Genomic DNA, 15211 nt, shown 5'->3' with positions numbered 1-15211 from the left:
GGTAGGATGTTGTGCATTGTCTGCTGGATAATACTGTACAGTATGTAGCAAATCCAATCCATCTGGTATCAGTGAGAAAAAAAAATCTGGTCTGTTAAGCTGCTCTTCTGCTAGCCTCAGCTACACAATACATTTTATAACAACAAAAAGCTGAAACATAACATTGCAGTTTTCTAAGATGAAACAGTGTTTCTGTAGGGATTATAACATTTGAACATCTTGCCATTTTAATAATGATAAAATAAGAGTTCCACAACAACATATATCATGAATCAAACAACCAGTTTGATTCATGATATATGTTGTTAGTTTTTGAAAGCTAAAACAATGATTACAATGAACACTTTACAATAAGGCACATTAAATACTACTGTGCAGTAGTAGTTACTCATTACGCCTTGAATAAGAACAGACAAACTAAATCAAACGTAGATCAAACATTTTAAAATGTTTTTGATTCACAGTCCACGAATTGCTGCTCTCTTATTTTGCACAAGCAGACAGGTCTGTCCTGCATAGCTGATATTTCTTCACCTGCTGTGTGTTACAGTCTACAGAGCTGCTGATTGGTGAGTGAGTAGGTTCATTTTATATACTGCTGAGGTCATGAGATGTAATCAGGCTTAGCAAGGTAAAGGATTGAGGAAAATGACAGCTAAAACAAAATCTAAAGCTTGACTTGTGTGATATAACATGAAATATAAACTTGTAATAAACTTCTATGGTTCCCATTGTTTCCCCTGATTGAAACAAGATTTCATTCTACAGTAGAACGTTGATAAGTGAACAGAAACCTGCACAAGGCTGCAAAAGCAATTGTGGGTCATAACTTAAACTCTTATATAAAAAAAGCATGTCTCCTGAGAGAAACTTTGATTACTGCAGCACAGAACCCCCTTTCGATAACTTATCTGCTTTTTCTTGTTGCTGACAGAATAAGTGATGAATTACAAGCTCTTTGATTGATTTGACAAACTCTGGAGAAACATGGAGGGAGAAAGGAGGGAGAAAGAAATAATGGTGAGTACAAAAGATGAAAGGATTCAGAGCAGGAGCACTTACTCGGACTGTGACATACAGATTATGGTGTGTGTGTTTGTGGCTATGTGTGGAATCATTTTAAAGATCTAGGGTGTTTTTGTCTTTCCGCTCTTTGTGACAAAGTCTTCTAAGAATCAAAGTACGAAGTTCAAAGCGAAGAAAGCTCAACATGAAAGAGAAACTAATTTTCTTCTAGGGCAAATTAAGCAGACAGAGAGAGCAACACATAGGGAGGCAAAACACGGAATGATGAGGAAAATCCCTGGAGAATAGAGTAATAAGTGATGCCTCAGTGTAACAGAAAAGAGACAGCTGTGAACTCATACAACATTTTAAGCTTTAATGATAGCACTGTTTTCTCCAGATCTGCAAACAGAGCTCTTTGCACTTGAGTGGAGGCAATAAGAAAAACAGCAGAGTCATGCAGCTACCTGTTGAGGTATGGAGATTTCAAGGAGGGGCTGAGTGAAAAACCAAACCAAGCTCTTTGAGTGTGTGTGTGTGCGTTATTTGATCCAGCAAGTCAGCCCTAAGAAAACAGGGTTAGTAATGGAGTGTTTTCAAGTCTGAATCTCCACTGATGAGGGTAGCATGGCAGACTAGAGGATGCTGACCTCACAGCTTTCTAGGTCTATGTGGTAATCTGCCATCGAGCAGAGCCCTTACTCAGCAAATCAGGTCACACATTAAACAAAATGATGACTGAAACTAATATCTTTTTTCTACTCCATTTAAAGGATGAGTATGACCTTTCATAGCTACACAGGGAGTAGATCTTCTTCCACATAGCATGCCATGTTGCTCAGTCATGTTTCTATAGTATCCCAGCATGGTCGAACCAAACACTGGCTCTAGAGAGGGTCTGTGGGTCTGTCATGTTTTTACCTAAATATCACTGTAAGTTCTCCTACACGCTTGGAAAGGCAGGGGTAACGGGAAGGGTATTCATTTGGTTACACTCTGCAACCACTAAATGCTACCAACTGGTCCTTTATAGGCATTTAACTTATTAAAATAGTTTATTATAAAAAATAGTTTTCAGTGTAACTGAATTATGGGCATATTTAAGAAGCTTTGTCAAAATATTACAATTCTTCTCACAACTGTAACATTCAGGGAAAACTGCATTAATATTGTATGGCCCTAATACTGTATGCAGGTGTACACACTGAGACCAACACACAGGTGTGAAGACTGACTCCAGAATTTAGATTTGTAACTACTTTCAAAGCAGGTAAATTGATGCTGAAAGTGCAGGATAGTGAATTAAAAAAAAAAAAAAAAAACACTGCTGCTGCTGCGACTGTTAGACTTAAGTTCAGGTTGCGCTTGGGTCCACACACATTTCCTATGAAAGCACTCGTCATATGCAAAATATAGCACATATAATGCCTAGTATTATAAAATTGTGACATTTTTATTATCAAATCTCAATCTTTTTCCCTACAGAAATGACAAATTCTTCCAAATACTTCAGGGGCTCTTGCATACTGGTTTGGTCACATTTTCCCATTAGCATGGTCCTGACTGGGATGCTTTGTGTTGTTGCATGCAAACGTAACCGTTGCAGAATGTAAATACATCAATTATCCTGACAAGTGTGCACTGGTGTGTGTGTGTGTGTGTGTGGGGCTTATCTGTAAAGTAAATAAAGAGAGTCTGTGCAGTTTTATCCATGTCTATCCCAGCTGTATCTAAGCTCACCTTCAGCACATGTCACTGCCACGAACAAATGAAGGGCAACGTGAGTGTGTGTAGATGGGAGAGTGTGGGGGCCACTGGCTTCCCATCATGCAGTGCGTGTCTCAGAAATAGAGCAGGAGAAGGCAGGGACCCCTGGGATGGTGGCACAGAGCTAAGAAAAGAGCTCCTCTGCTCTCATTTAAACAGGGACAGGTGCAGGAGGAGGAGAGAGGTAGGCCAGACTGAAGACAGAGAGACAGAGAGGGGAAACAGAGAGAGAGAGAGCTGCATGCATAGTATGTGAACTCGTGGGTGCTCATTCAAATACAGAATATCAGCGTTAACAGTTCATCTGCCACCACTAACCTCTGCTCTGAACAACAGACGTCATATAGCCTTTTAGACGGCATCCATTTATCAGCAGAAATTTAACACTTGGTTCTACAGCATTTAACTACATCAGTTTGCAGTCTCCTTTTCCCCAAGTGAACATTTTACTGGGAGGGCTATGAGGTTTCTTTTTTTTTCCTGTCATGGGCCCTCTCCCCAACAGCAACCTAGGCAATCCATCGTTTGAGTACAGTTTAATATGGCCTATTTTTTTTTTTTTCCTAATGCATGTAATTTCCCAAAAGACATGTCTTTGTGCTGAATCATACATGCGTGTTATTAAAATGTAGCAATTAGCAAGGTTACAGAAGTTGATAAGAGGGGAGAAAGATATTTGATTACCTCTGTCTGGGGAGGCTGAACTGTAAGCACTTCACATTCCTGTTCAGGTTCTTAAAAACAGACTATTCAGCCAAACGGTCGAGGGGGAGTTTCATTTATTGTTAACAAGAGCACAGGATGGGGGAATAACATACAGCATAGCGCAGTATAATACACTGTGTTTGTGCTCTATACATGTGTTAGAATTAGGCTAGTACTCAGTGCCTTCACTCTTCAAACAGTGAAACACTAGCCATGTAGGACAGAATTGTGGAACACACCCAGCCAAGCACAGAGCAGCTCCAAACTCTACTTCACCTGAGGACAGTAAAAGAACAGGCTGACCATACCAGCAAGTCATAAAACAAACCTGCTGCCAGAAACCTATCTAGCCTCAGTATGTAGGGTATAACAGCTATGATTTTCTGTTGTATCAGTGAGTTATTTTCAAGTATGACAAAGATAATACATACTTAAAATTGGGTCTTTTAAACCAACTTTAGGTCTGCTGGTCTTGTTTTTGTCCAGATTATATTAAAAACATCTTTTATGTCTGTGTGCTCTGACAGAAATGTTGCAGGGCTCTCGCTTTTATTCATAAAGTACCTTGTATCCCAATGGGTGTTTTTTTTATAATGCACTGGCCATCTGACCCATTGCATACCCTGCTATCTGTTAACCCTCTTAGCAAACGCAAAATGGAGAAAACTAGTGAGCCGCACTGACTGGATGATAATGACACCAAAACATTTGAGAAATGATGTGAGCAAATATTTTTGGATATGGATGCTATACTTAGATAGAAAAATCATGGTTTAAGGAAAGTCTTTTTGCTCACTTTGTAAAACACAAGCACCCAACAGTAAGATTAATCTGTGCAAGCATCAGGAGGTGGAAGCATCACATGAACTGAAACAAATTATGAAAAGAAAAATGAATGCAACCTCGTCCATCCACCTGATGTGTGAGCCAATCAAAAGCTTTTTGTTAAATGGCAAAGTTGGCTGATTGGTTCAGTCTCAGTTAAAACAAAGATAAAGGAGTTCAAGGAATGATGACATATCAAAATACTAAGAATTTCAGGGAGGAGTTAAAACTTGTGAACTGCCTCCTTGGCAGCAGGCTTGGCGATAAATAACAAGCTTCTTAGTCCAGAGGAATATAAACACAATGGAGCAGAGCTGGTTGGTTAGGATTGTCATAAATATCTCCAGCCCCACAAGCTCTCTATTTCCTGTATTTCCCTAGAAGGGTTGGAAAGCCACAAATGTCACTAAGGTAATAAGTGCTCGCTCCTTCTACATGAAGAAGGATAAAGAAGAGGAGGATGGAAGACACAGAGGGAGAGAAGGGAAAAAAGAGGGAAACGAGGGAGGGAGAGCAGGTGTGTGTGTTAGCGTGTGTGCGTGTGTGCATGTGTATGCATGTGTGTGTGTGGGTGGCGAAGTGACAGGCGATGATTAGCCCAACCAGAGGAGGATATGTGGGAGGGAGTGTGTGGGAGTAGTGGGGCTGGTGTGAGAGAGAGAGAGAGAGAGAGAAAGAGAGAGAAAGAGAGAGAGAAAGAGAGAGAGAGAGAGAGAGAGAGAGAGAGAATCTGCCTCTTTAGGCAGAGATATACACAAGTGGATTAAAAGAGCACTCATACTGTATAAACACAGAAATGACGGGAGATTTATGCACTGAAAATGCACACAACCATGTAAGTATAATAGGTATGAACACATGCATGCACATATAGTATGTACACAGGGGTGTATTCCTGTGGAAACATACTGTTCTAAAGAAATGAATTAAGACTCAAGCCAGGGTATAGTGCATGTTACTGTGTTGATAATGAAAACAGCAACAGCAACATTATTTCACAAGGTAATTTAATTCCCTGTTTTAAGCATAATGTTTATGTGTGTGTGTATATGTGTGTGTGTGTGTGTGTGTGTGTGTGTGTGAGAAAGATAGATGGAAAAAAGGGAGGGGGGAGGAAGAAAGAAATGGAGAGCAGCTGCCGACTCTTAGGTGTGTAGGTGGGACCATTTGCAGCCCGTCTCTTCCTGAGCCTCTATGGAATTAACAGGCTTTAGAGGTACAACAAGAGCTCAAACTCATACATGCATGCATACTGATAAGCCATAGAAACAAATTGGTATTTGTGTTTTTAGGATAATCAGCCAATCAACTCAATATGATATGATACCCACTTATCAATCATGGAACTGATCTGACTGATTTCAAATGGAATGGAAAATCACCTAACACAATGCTTTGCATGACAACATCTCTTAAGAAAAAAAGATTAGGACAAGATTAATAACAGAGGTGGAGATTTAAAAGCTCATTCTTAAAGTAAATTAAGATTGATATCCTAACATCTCACATTCATATTCAATATGTTGTCAAACTAAGTGCAGGGACTGTGGTTTGTTTGGCTAACCTCCAGCACTCTCTTTTCCTCCAATCTGTGGATATTTCTGTGCTCTCCCACCAGTCAAACAGGAAGCTCTGAGCTTTGGGTGTCAACCCTCCAACATGGTCAGACAGGAGGGTCGAGGCAATGGCATCGACCTCAGGGTGTGGACTCCAAAAAAAAGTTCATAATACAGGTGGCTGGAAAATAAAATAGCACTGATATTTCCTCTGGGAACCACAGTGGTATGCAGAGGACTGTTGGGTGTAGCTGGTAGATTGTACTACAGAATGTCAATGAACAACAGGGGCTAATAGCTTTAGATACATCCCAACCTTTCTTTTTCATCTTACAACTGCACAAAGCGATTCAGTCTTTGCTGTAGCTTGACAAACAGACAAAAACAGACAGATATAAAGAGAGACAAGATGAGTCCAGGACAAGGAGAATGAGTCATTTCAAATATCCAGTCCCTTGAAGATCTTCCTCCAGGCAGGGCTTTTGAAAATTGAATCGGTTTTCAGTTCCCTCTTACGTACTTGTGACAAAAGAGGTGAGTACACTGATACAATTACACACACACACACACACACACACACACACACACACATATATATATATATATGCGATATATATGCGCAGTTTCCAAAATTGGCATTTTTACTTCCCTTGTCAATATGTGCAACAATAACGAGGAGTCGACTCACCAACCAGCACACACAGAAATGTAAACACACACTTAAGACCGTGTGACAATAATCTTTATCTTTTAGCATCTTTATAATAATAGAGAATTGCTGTTAGTACCACAGTGTCGTGTGGTGCAGAGATTGGATCAGTTGTCAGTTAGGTCACATACATTTTGCTCTCTTTTCGTAACAAGTTCAGCTGAGGATGTCTCGCTACTGTAAGTGGGGCTCAGTTCAACATGGAGGTATTTCTGTAAACTTTGGAATCAATGGAAAACCTCACAGAGGCCGCGAGATAGAGCGATAGAGAGGGAGAGAGAGAGAGGGGGGGGGGGGGGGGGAGGGAGAGAGAGGGAGAGAGAGGGCCGCTTGCTGAATAAAACATCCTCAGAGCACTTTCATGTCAGTCCCTGTTGGCTGGGCTGGAAGAAACCCAAACTGGATCTCGGCTGCACTGCAACAAAGGCCCCGTCAAATCAACAGCTACTTCTACGCAGATCAAGCAGTCGAAAGCACAATCAGTGCAAAGGGAATCTCTTCAAACAGGAGCTGATTTCCCATGGGCTAGTGACAGCCAATGCAGATACACGGGCACACACCGATCACCTAGGAAACTACTCACTATGAGAGGACCAGATGTTGTTTCTCCAATTGACCTTATATATTTGGAACCAGAACACACACATACACAGACAGACAGACATACCTAATTGACATGACATGCACTTATCGCATAAGGTACATAATGTCTGACATCTATAACTATACTGATACAATTTTCCATACAGAATCAATACATTTTAAACTGGAAATGCTTCAAACACCTACTAGTCACATAAAAAAAGGCTTTTCTAAAATCTAATATTCAGCTCAGATGACAACATTTTGCCATCATCTATACTATTGTAGATAAATGACGTTCAGCTCCCACCTCACTGTGCTGACAGTACTGCATTCATCATTGTTACCATTTCTTTCTCTGATGACATTTCTCTGACAAAAGGAGGCCCATAAATTGAAAAAATCATTTCTTCCAGGACACAATGTAACAACAAACTGCTTTAGGATTCAGTAAAAATTCTAATTAAAAATACACCTCCTGTATCAACCCACTCACTAGTCTCTCTGAATACTAATTGTGCTCCCTTACCATATTTTTACACAGAAAGTTGATGTTAGACATGAGCATGTGTGCAACTGTATAAAGAACTGAAGCTGTTGGGGAAGGTCAGTGTGACCGAGGCCAACACCAAGACAGAAAAGGAGAGAAAAAGAAAAAAGAAAACAAGTGGAAATGGAAAATGTCAGTCACTTACCCAAATCTTTGGATCCTTGACTTTCACTGGCCAGTTCACCCATTCTAACCAGAGCATCAAAGTAGCCTTTGGCAGCAAATGTCACATCTATAGGCAAAAAGAAGCAAGAACAAAAAGAAAGCAACATGGTTATTAAGTTAAAGGTTCCAGGAGTGATGTGTCTTTTCAGATTTGAAAAAAAAAAGACAAACCATTATACAGTTAAGATTTGTGTAAACTCAGTCGACAGCTTCCTGGCCAGTGACGTTTTTGCACTCTTCTCCTTTCACATGTTCTTTCCTTCAACCTTTACTTTTCCTCAGATGGTTTTCAAATAGTGAATCACAGCTTCTCACCATCAGAAAATAAGTCGACACTGATGTTGCTACATAAATTACTCAACATCGTCTTGTTGGCATTCTGCATGCTTGATTGCAAAGAGGAAATTATTTTCTGACTGTTCATCTGTGCTTGCTGGGTAAGCTACACAGCCACTAAAAACTCTTTTCTGTTATGTTTTGTCTCTGGCTCAGTGTTATAATGAGAAGAAAAGTTGGTCTATTATAACCCCAAGGTGTATGTGAGTCAATTTTAATATTTAAAGGATTTTTTTGCAATAATATTGCACAAAATAGATAGGAACTGGAAACATTTACTTTGCTTGGTACTTTTTTTTTAACATCTTGTTTACTGGTAACATAGTACAGTATGTACCACATATAGCAGCGAGTCTATCAAGACTTCATGCTTGTGTGTATGTTTAAATCTCTGGTGTTTGAGTCAATTTTGGAAGATGTTTAAATGAGTCTGGAACAGAGTAGCTGGGTGGTAGTGTGTGGGCCCAGTTTGTCAAAAGAAAAAAGCACAGGGGCATTCTTCATTCCTGCGCTCTTCTGGATCTATGATCAAATGGGCCAATAGAAATCATTATTTGCCAGCCAATTACTCTGAGAAAACATTATTATCCCAACAAGGAAACAGCACTGTCCCGCTGTTAACCACATGCTGTTAACCACCACTGGCCTTTTCTGTCTTCCATTCCATTTCATCTTTTTTGTCAATATGTCTTAACAATGGACAGCAGGGTGACACAGTGACTTGGGCAGACTGTTGATTAGCATATGGATTAAGATTCATACCAGGCTTCAACCTGCTGTGGTGCCCTTCGGCAACCCTGGATATTTTGGTTTCAGGTGTGCTCAGTGGCTGATACTTCACTGCAGCTTTTCATTGGGGGGGGGGGGGAGTACATGTAATAGACCTTAAAATGTATGTATGTTAACTGACTATGCGACTGGTTTATTCACTGATATAAACAGATTAATTCAAAGGTCACAAAAACAAGGGGTCACATGTACCGTAACACACGTGCATGTGCAGATTTGTGCACACATACACTCCTACAAACATACACACACAAAATACTTGACCTCCACTCTAGATCTTTAGCATACACAAAAACAATCAGCAAGGTTAATCCTAATCAACAGCCATATCTCTTCTTCTCTCTCACTGACTAAATACAAATCAAGAGTCCTCCTAGTTGCCCAGATCAATAACCACCTCAACCCCTATTATTCCAACTGCTGTTGTGCTGGCCAACAAAGGTCACACAGGGCAGAGTAAGCTTCCAGTGATTTCTGCCCTACTGCCATACAGGCTGCCAATCAGCCTATCTTCAGTGAATAATGGCTGCTGCTTTTTGGAGGTGAATTCAACAGCGGTCCAGGTGACAGATGGGTCCTGTGCCTGCAGACAGCTGCCAGGTGTGAGACACATTTACAACAATAGGCTGGCAAGGGCAGGCTAATTCTAGCAGACAGATGCAGCCCTGCGATAGAGGAAGTCTCCCAGGCTGGAAGCCTCACAGCTCTGCTCCAAGGCTGAGGGACATATGCTAATGCTAATCCCAATTACAGCTGAGTCAACGGCAGAAGACGGCGCGTGTTTCCTCCTTCCTTCCTCGCTGGGGGAACACCTGAGAACTGAGAGCAGAGCCCCCAGAGCATCACGGCTAATTTCTCTTCATTATGCCAAACAGATCTCCTGCTTTGCTTGATGTGGAAAATGTGTGTGTGTGTGTCTGTAAATGTGAGTTTGCACATGTGTGGTAGGGAGCTGTGCAAGCAGGATGGTGGGAGCTACAGCAGATTTTCAAAGAGATCTCCAAGCAACGGACACTTTCTTCTTGCTGATGCTGCTGCTGTAGCATGTTTGAGATGTGTGTGTGTGTGTGTGTGTGCAGTTGAAGGGTGGCTGAGTAGATAAGCTGGATCTATACGGATACTTTACTTCTATCTAATGAAATGTGTTGCGAGGGGCTCACAGTGACAGACGGAGAGGATTACCGGATCTCTGATTGCAAGGCAGACAGACAATCAGGGGAGGGGAGGGGCTCATCTCAGAGCTACTGATCCATCACTCATCCTTCACTCTAGAGAAGAGGAGGAAGAACCACTCATCTCTTAATCAGGATGACCATCATTTCCTGTACCTGCATCGCCCTCCTCATGCTGTCGGGGGACGTTTATAACAGTAGGCAGTTGGAGTCATTCAGTTGTATGCATCGGTTGCTTCTACACTTACAAAGTGTTGTTAGATTCACCAGCTGACTGCTGTGTTGAAAAACCTGGAACGCATCCACTTCCAGATCTAACAAGCCTACCCATGAAGCCCTTTTGGCATTTCTGGTGTTGAATAATTTCAGTGATTGCACCATATGGGTGGAAGCGTGTCCTCCCATCCCCTGCCCCCGCAAATCAGAGCCTCTTAGCCCCTTGGTCCGAGCCAATCCTGCAAAGTGGGTCCTTAATGGCTCAGTGAGTCCCAACCAGTCTGTCTCCTACCTACACCAAGGCCAGGATTAGTTATTGTGTGTGTGTTAGGGGAAAGAAGTACAGGCTTGGTGAGGTGGGGCGGGGGGGTGCGGGGTGGCCCACTAATTGCTGAATTAGTTGGACTGAGGGGGTTCTGCTTAGTGTTATCATTGAGGGGTGTTTTAGGGGAGAATTTTCTGACACTGTTACAAATGAAAAAATCTAAATAAAAAAAAAAAAAGAAAGAAAAGAATATATACAGCACTCAAAGTGTTTAGGGTGCAACAACCAAATTTCCACACATCTTCCTTGTTGCTGACAGTGAGATATCCTCACTTCTGCATCAGATTAGAGGATTTTTTTGGTTTCCCTGAATACACCTCGACTACAGTGTAGAAGCTGTGCCAGAGGCTGTGCACCACATATAGATAAGGCCTGCTCATTTGGCAAGGGGATAAATATTGTCCTGTTTTAAAGATAAGTGGATAGATATACACATGGTGAAAGAAAGAAAGAGAAATAGACAGTGAGAGAGAGAGAGAGAGAGAGAGAGAGAGGGAGAGAGAGAGCGCTGGCTTGGCCGTGTGCCTGAACCTGCAGCGATACACGGAGCACAGAGAAAATAAATGAGAAAAAAAAGTACTTACTGGCGAGGGCCTTCTCATAGTTCTTCCCCATGGCAACAAAGTTCCGTAAGCAGGGGTTGAACTGCTCCATGATGGTCTGAAAGAGAAAACAAGAGATAGATGGGAGGTGGAGGTTTCACTTATCAGCAGAGCAGGGTCAAGGGCAGAGAAGAAAGACTTACACCTTGTTCTATTCATTCTCCCTTGCACTTTCTACCCCTCTTTCTCTTTCTGACACACACAAACCTCCCTCTGCTGCACAAACTCTGTCTCATACACAGTAAACAGTCATCAACAGAATCCTTGGACACACTCACTGGTTGTCTTGAACGTTAATGAGGGCAGGAATGGGTTTCTCCACCCACATCCTGCCCTCTTGTAGTGAAAAATAGTCCATGTGGGAGGGGGTGGGAGAGGCTGTAGTTTATGATGGTGGTGGAGGAGTGGGTAGACAAACTTGTGCGCTAAAAACACAGTGACTGTGAAATTTGCATTGACAGGGATGTATACAGTCACCCGCAGGAATTAGATGATGGACACAAAGCTCATTATGGCTGCCAGTGTAGATTCTACAGATAATATACAGTGCTGCTGGCCATAATTCATCAGCATCTAGAAATACAATTACAGCTATAAACAATGGTTACTGTGTCAAGGAAACGAGGAATGTGCTACACCATTCTTGCTGTAACTACATACTGTACCCACTTAGCGTGTTATAATGAGAAAAGTTTCTTAATACAATAAGAGAAGTTGCTATGCCATAATAATGGTACATATACATATAATATATATATATGTCATTAAAGTGCATCTTAAGAAAATTATGTCATTCTCATTATAAAAAGAAAAAGCAAATTTTTTTGTCATGGCAGCAGAATTATGCTACGTTACTGTAGAGATACAGTATCACACTACACTGCAGGCTGAGTCAGTCTAAGTGCAGAGAATGCATGATGTCTGACATCTCCCACCACCATTGCTTCCTCTACTTCTCGTCTACCTCTCCTCTCTTTCCTCCTCCTGTGCTCCTCCAGGGCTTCCTCCAATTAGCCGGTCCCCAGTCAGCTAGTCAGGAACAGCCAGGGGACAGAGAGACAACCACAACACTGCTGCAGCAGCAGTCCCTACACAAGCCATCAATACTGCAGGAGAACACTTAATAATCTACTTCTAGCCTGAATCCACACTGTGGCAGAATAATATGGCAAGATGCCACCAATGTCAACCTGAAACCCAGCAGCTCATCCTGAAAATCATATGCCTCATATCTTCAGTCAGACCTCAGCATTTTTGCTTTTGCCTTCATCTTGCTGTCTGTTTTTTTTTGTTTTTAATGAGAGCCAAGGTTTAGATAGAACTGCATATGTGTGTTTGTGTATGTGCGTGCTTGCTGTGGTGTGTATCCCGTCAGGAGTCGCAGTTCAAGTGGCTTGAGTGCAGCACAACCCACCTACAGTAGAAATACCAATGAGTCAGACATAAACCACTGATACTTTCATTACCAACAGTAACTATTTTACTACGCCTCTCCATGACTGTGCTTGCATCTAAAGCTGGTACAACAAAAACTGGACTGGAATACAAAAATAGGGACACAATGAACAAAAACGACGGTCATCCACAATTGCAACAGCAAAATACGCACCTGGACCTATCAGATACAGTATGTAATTAGATTGGTTCACTTGTGCCGATAATAAGGTCTGTTAATCACCACAAGATTAAAAGTAGATTTCGGGTGCTATTGAGCTTCCTCTGGGTATTCACTGGTTGAAATCAGAGGTGACCAGTTCCCTTTTAAGTTCCTACTCTTCCATTAAGTTTGTCTTGTCCTCAAGCGAAACGGACTCACAGCAAGTCCACTGTGCTCAGCTGCTCTCAGGAACACAGTGAGATTCTGGAGAGAACGCTCTTTTGAAAATACAACAGTTGTTCCTGAAGGAAAAAACTCTTCTCTAAAAAGAGAGCGTATTAATGTACTACAGGCTTTTGAATACACAGCTGATTAATTTTTACAGAGGGTATCATGTCAGTGTATTGTTTTACATAAACTTATTTCATAGCTACTACAAAGCAATGGCAGACATTATTAGCATTATAAACTAATCTAACAGCGACTCATGTTTAAATCAGCTCTCTTTATTTACCATCTGGCTCTGTTAGTCTAATATACTAGAAGGATAGGAGCATAATTGGGGGAGAATCCCAACTTCAAGCAGTCAGACAGCGCTCGGTATCACTGCTCTCTCTGCCTCTGGGAAGATAAAAGACTAAAACATCCCCCAGGACCTCGCTAAGGAAATGTTTATTCCTAAATCTTTCTTTGCCGTGCCTGATTCTGACGTAAAGTGCGGCTCACTGATGAGAATAAGGTCGCATGAATTTGTGTGTCAAGAACATTCACACACACACACACATTCATCCATGCATGTGTGCGTGTACTCACGCACACAGCTACATTAATACAAGCCTTCTAATAAAGAGTGGTGGTGTTTCAAACTGGTGGGAGGATTACATAACAAAGAAAAGCCCAGTGCGGCATCATTACGGCACTCTCTCCCACTGAGGAGGCCAAAGGTAGCTGACACAGGCCTGGCTCCCTTTCTTACATGTGCTGAACACAAGCACATCCTGACCCACTGGCACTAAATAAACACACAGAACATAACATCCAGTTATGGAACAACTTTACATAAAGAATTAGATGATTAGATAGTGGTATGAATATTATTTAAGAGACATAAATTACAGAGCTTTGTAAATGGCATGCAGCTAAGGGGAAGTGGAGTGGGGGAAAAAAATACAGTGAGGTAGTTTCTTTCTTCATCTCTTCCCATTGTTGCTAAATTTATCATCCCAGTTCTCTTGTACTACATTGTTATCCTAATTGTGGCAGCTAATTGGGAAATGGGGCCAGGAGGCACTTGAAGTTGCATGACATGGAGAGAGAGAGAGAGAGAGAGAGAGAGAGAGAGAGAGAGAGAGAGAGAGAGATGGAGTGAGGGAGAGAGAGAGATCAAGCAAGTGATCGAGTAGAAAATTGCAGGGAGGTAATATTTACGAACAAAAAGATATGTAATCATGTCCTGTATATCTCTTCCCATTCAAACACTCTCTGTATCATCTTTCAATTAAAGAAATAGTAAAATATGAAATATGTCACGGCTGAGGTATAATCTTTTCCTTTCGAGCGACGGAAAGGCTGTCCATTTTGTGACTGCCTACAGGAGGACTGAATGAATTCATTATCGGCACTCGGGGTAAAAATTAAAGCAGACAATTAAAGGAGGGCAGAGAAATGTCTCCTACAAAATGAATCAAATCCGTTTGACACCCATTTGCGCTGTGAGGTGACTCAGGAAGAACATGGAGAAGTCGGCAGCACAAGCATAAAGGTAGCAGATAAGGGAAAACATTATTAAGAGGATTTAAATGATTCCTCCCTGAGCCCTAACCAAATGAATTTCTCTTCTGCGTAGCAGCACCAATTGAAACAAGGTCAGCGTATTTGAAATAGATTGTCGGTTCAAACTATGGGATATTCATCCATCTCTGCTCATTCTGTTCTCCCCTGTCACACACACACACTGACACTTCTACGCACAAACATGGTAATGACATGCAAAGGGGGTAATTTCAAAGTAACACCAGCTGATTAGAACCAGGGGGAATCACACGCAATCAGATGCCAGGATGCCATCATCTGTTCCTTCTCGCGCTCCTATCACTCTTTTCTCCTCTTTTCCTCTTCTACACGGCAACCAGCCACAGGCCTGAAATGCTCAGGATCAGATGAGCACTGAAGCCACCAATTACTGTATTTGTGTGAACTGTAAGGACATGTCATGTGGTAACAGGCAGCAGAGGCAGCCAAGCCTAATGATGTAATCAGGGAGGAATGTAAAGAAAGTAGATAATGTGCGGATGGACTGACGACCGTACA

At 41.7% G+C, this 15211-nt stretch overlaps 1 protein-coding gene across 2 annotated transcripts in view; it reads right to left on the bottom strand.

Annotated features, from left to right (window-relative positions):
* Positions 1-15211, bottom strand: part of baiap2a (BAR/IMD domain containing adaptor protein 2a) — a 49512-nt gene that overhangs the window by 24789 nt on the left and 9512 nt on the right. For both annotated transcript variants that reach the window (XM_041062919.1, XM_041062918.1), the window contains exons 2-3: positions 11287-11362; positions 7845-7931 (exon numbers count right to left, since the gene is read on the bottom strand). In XM_041062919.1, the coding sequence (XP_040918853.1) occupies positions 7845-7931; positions 11287-11362 (163 nt within the window). The remainder of the gene's footprint in view (positions 1-7844; positions 7932-11286; positions 11363-15211) is intronic.

The sequence above is a fragment of the Toxotes jaculatrix genome, chromosome 18, assembly GCF_017976425.1.
Source record: "Toxotes jaculatrix isolate fToxJac2 chromosome 18, fToxJac2.pri, whole genome shotgun sequence".
In the NCBI taxonomy this organism is placed as follows: domain Eukaryota; kingdom Metazoa; phylum Chordata; class Actinopteri; family Toxotidae; genus Toxotes; species Toxotes jaculatrix.
This window is presented reverse-complemented; position numbering and strand designations above follow the sequence as displayed.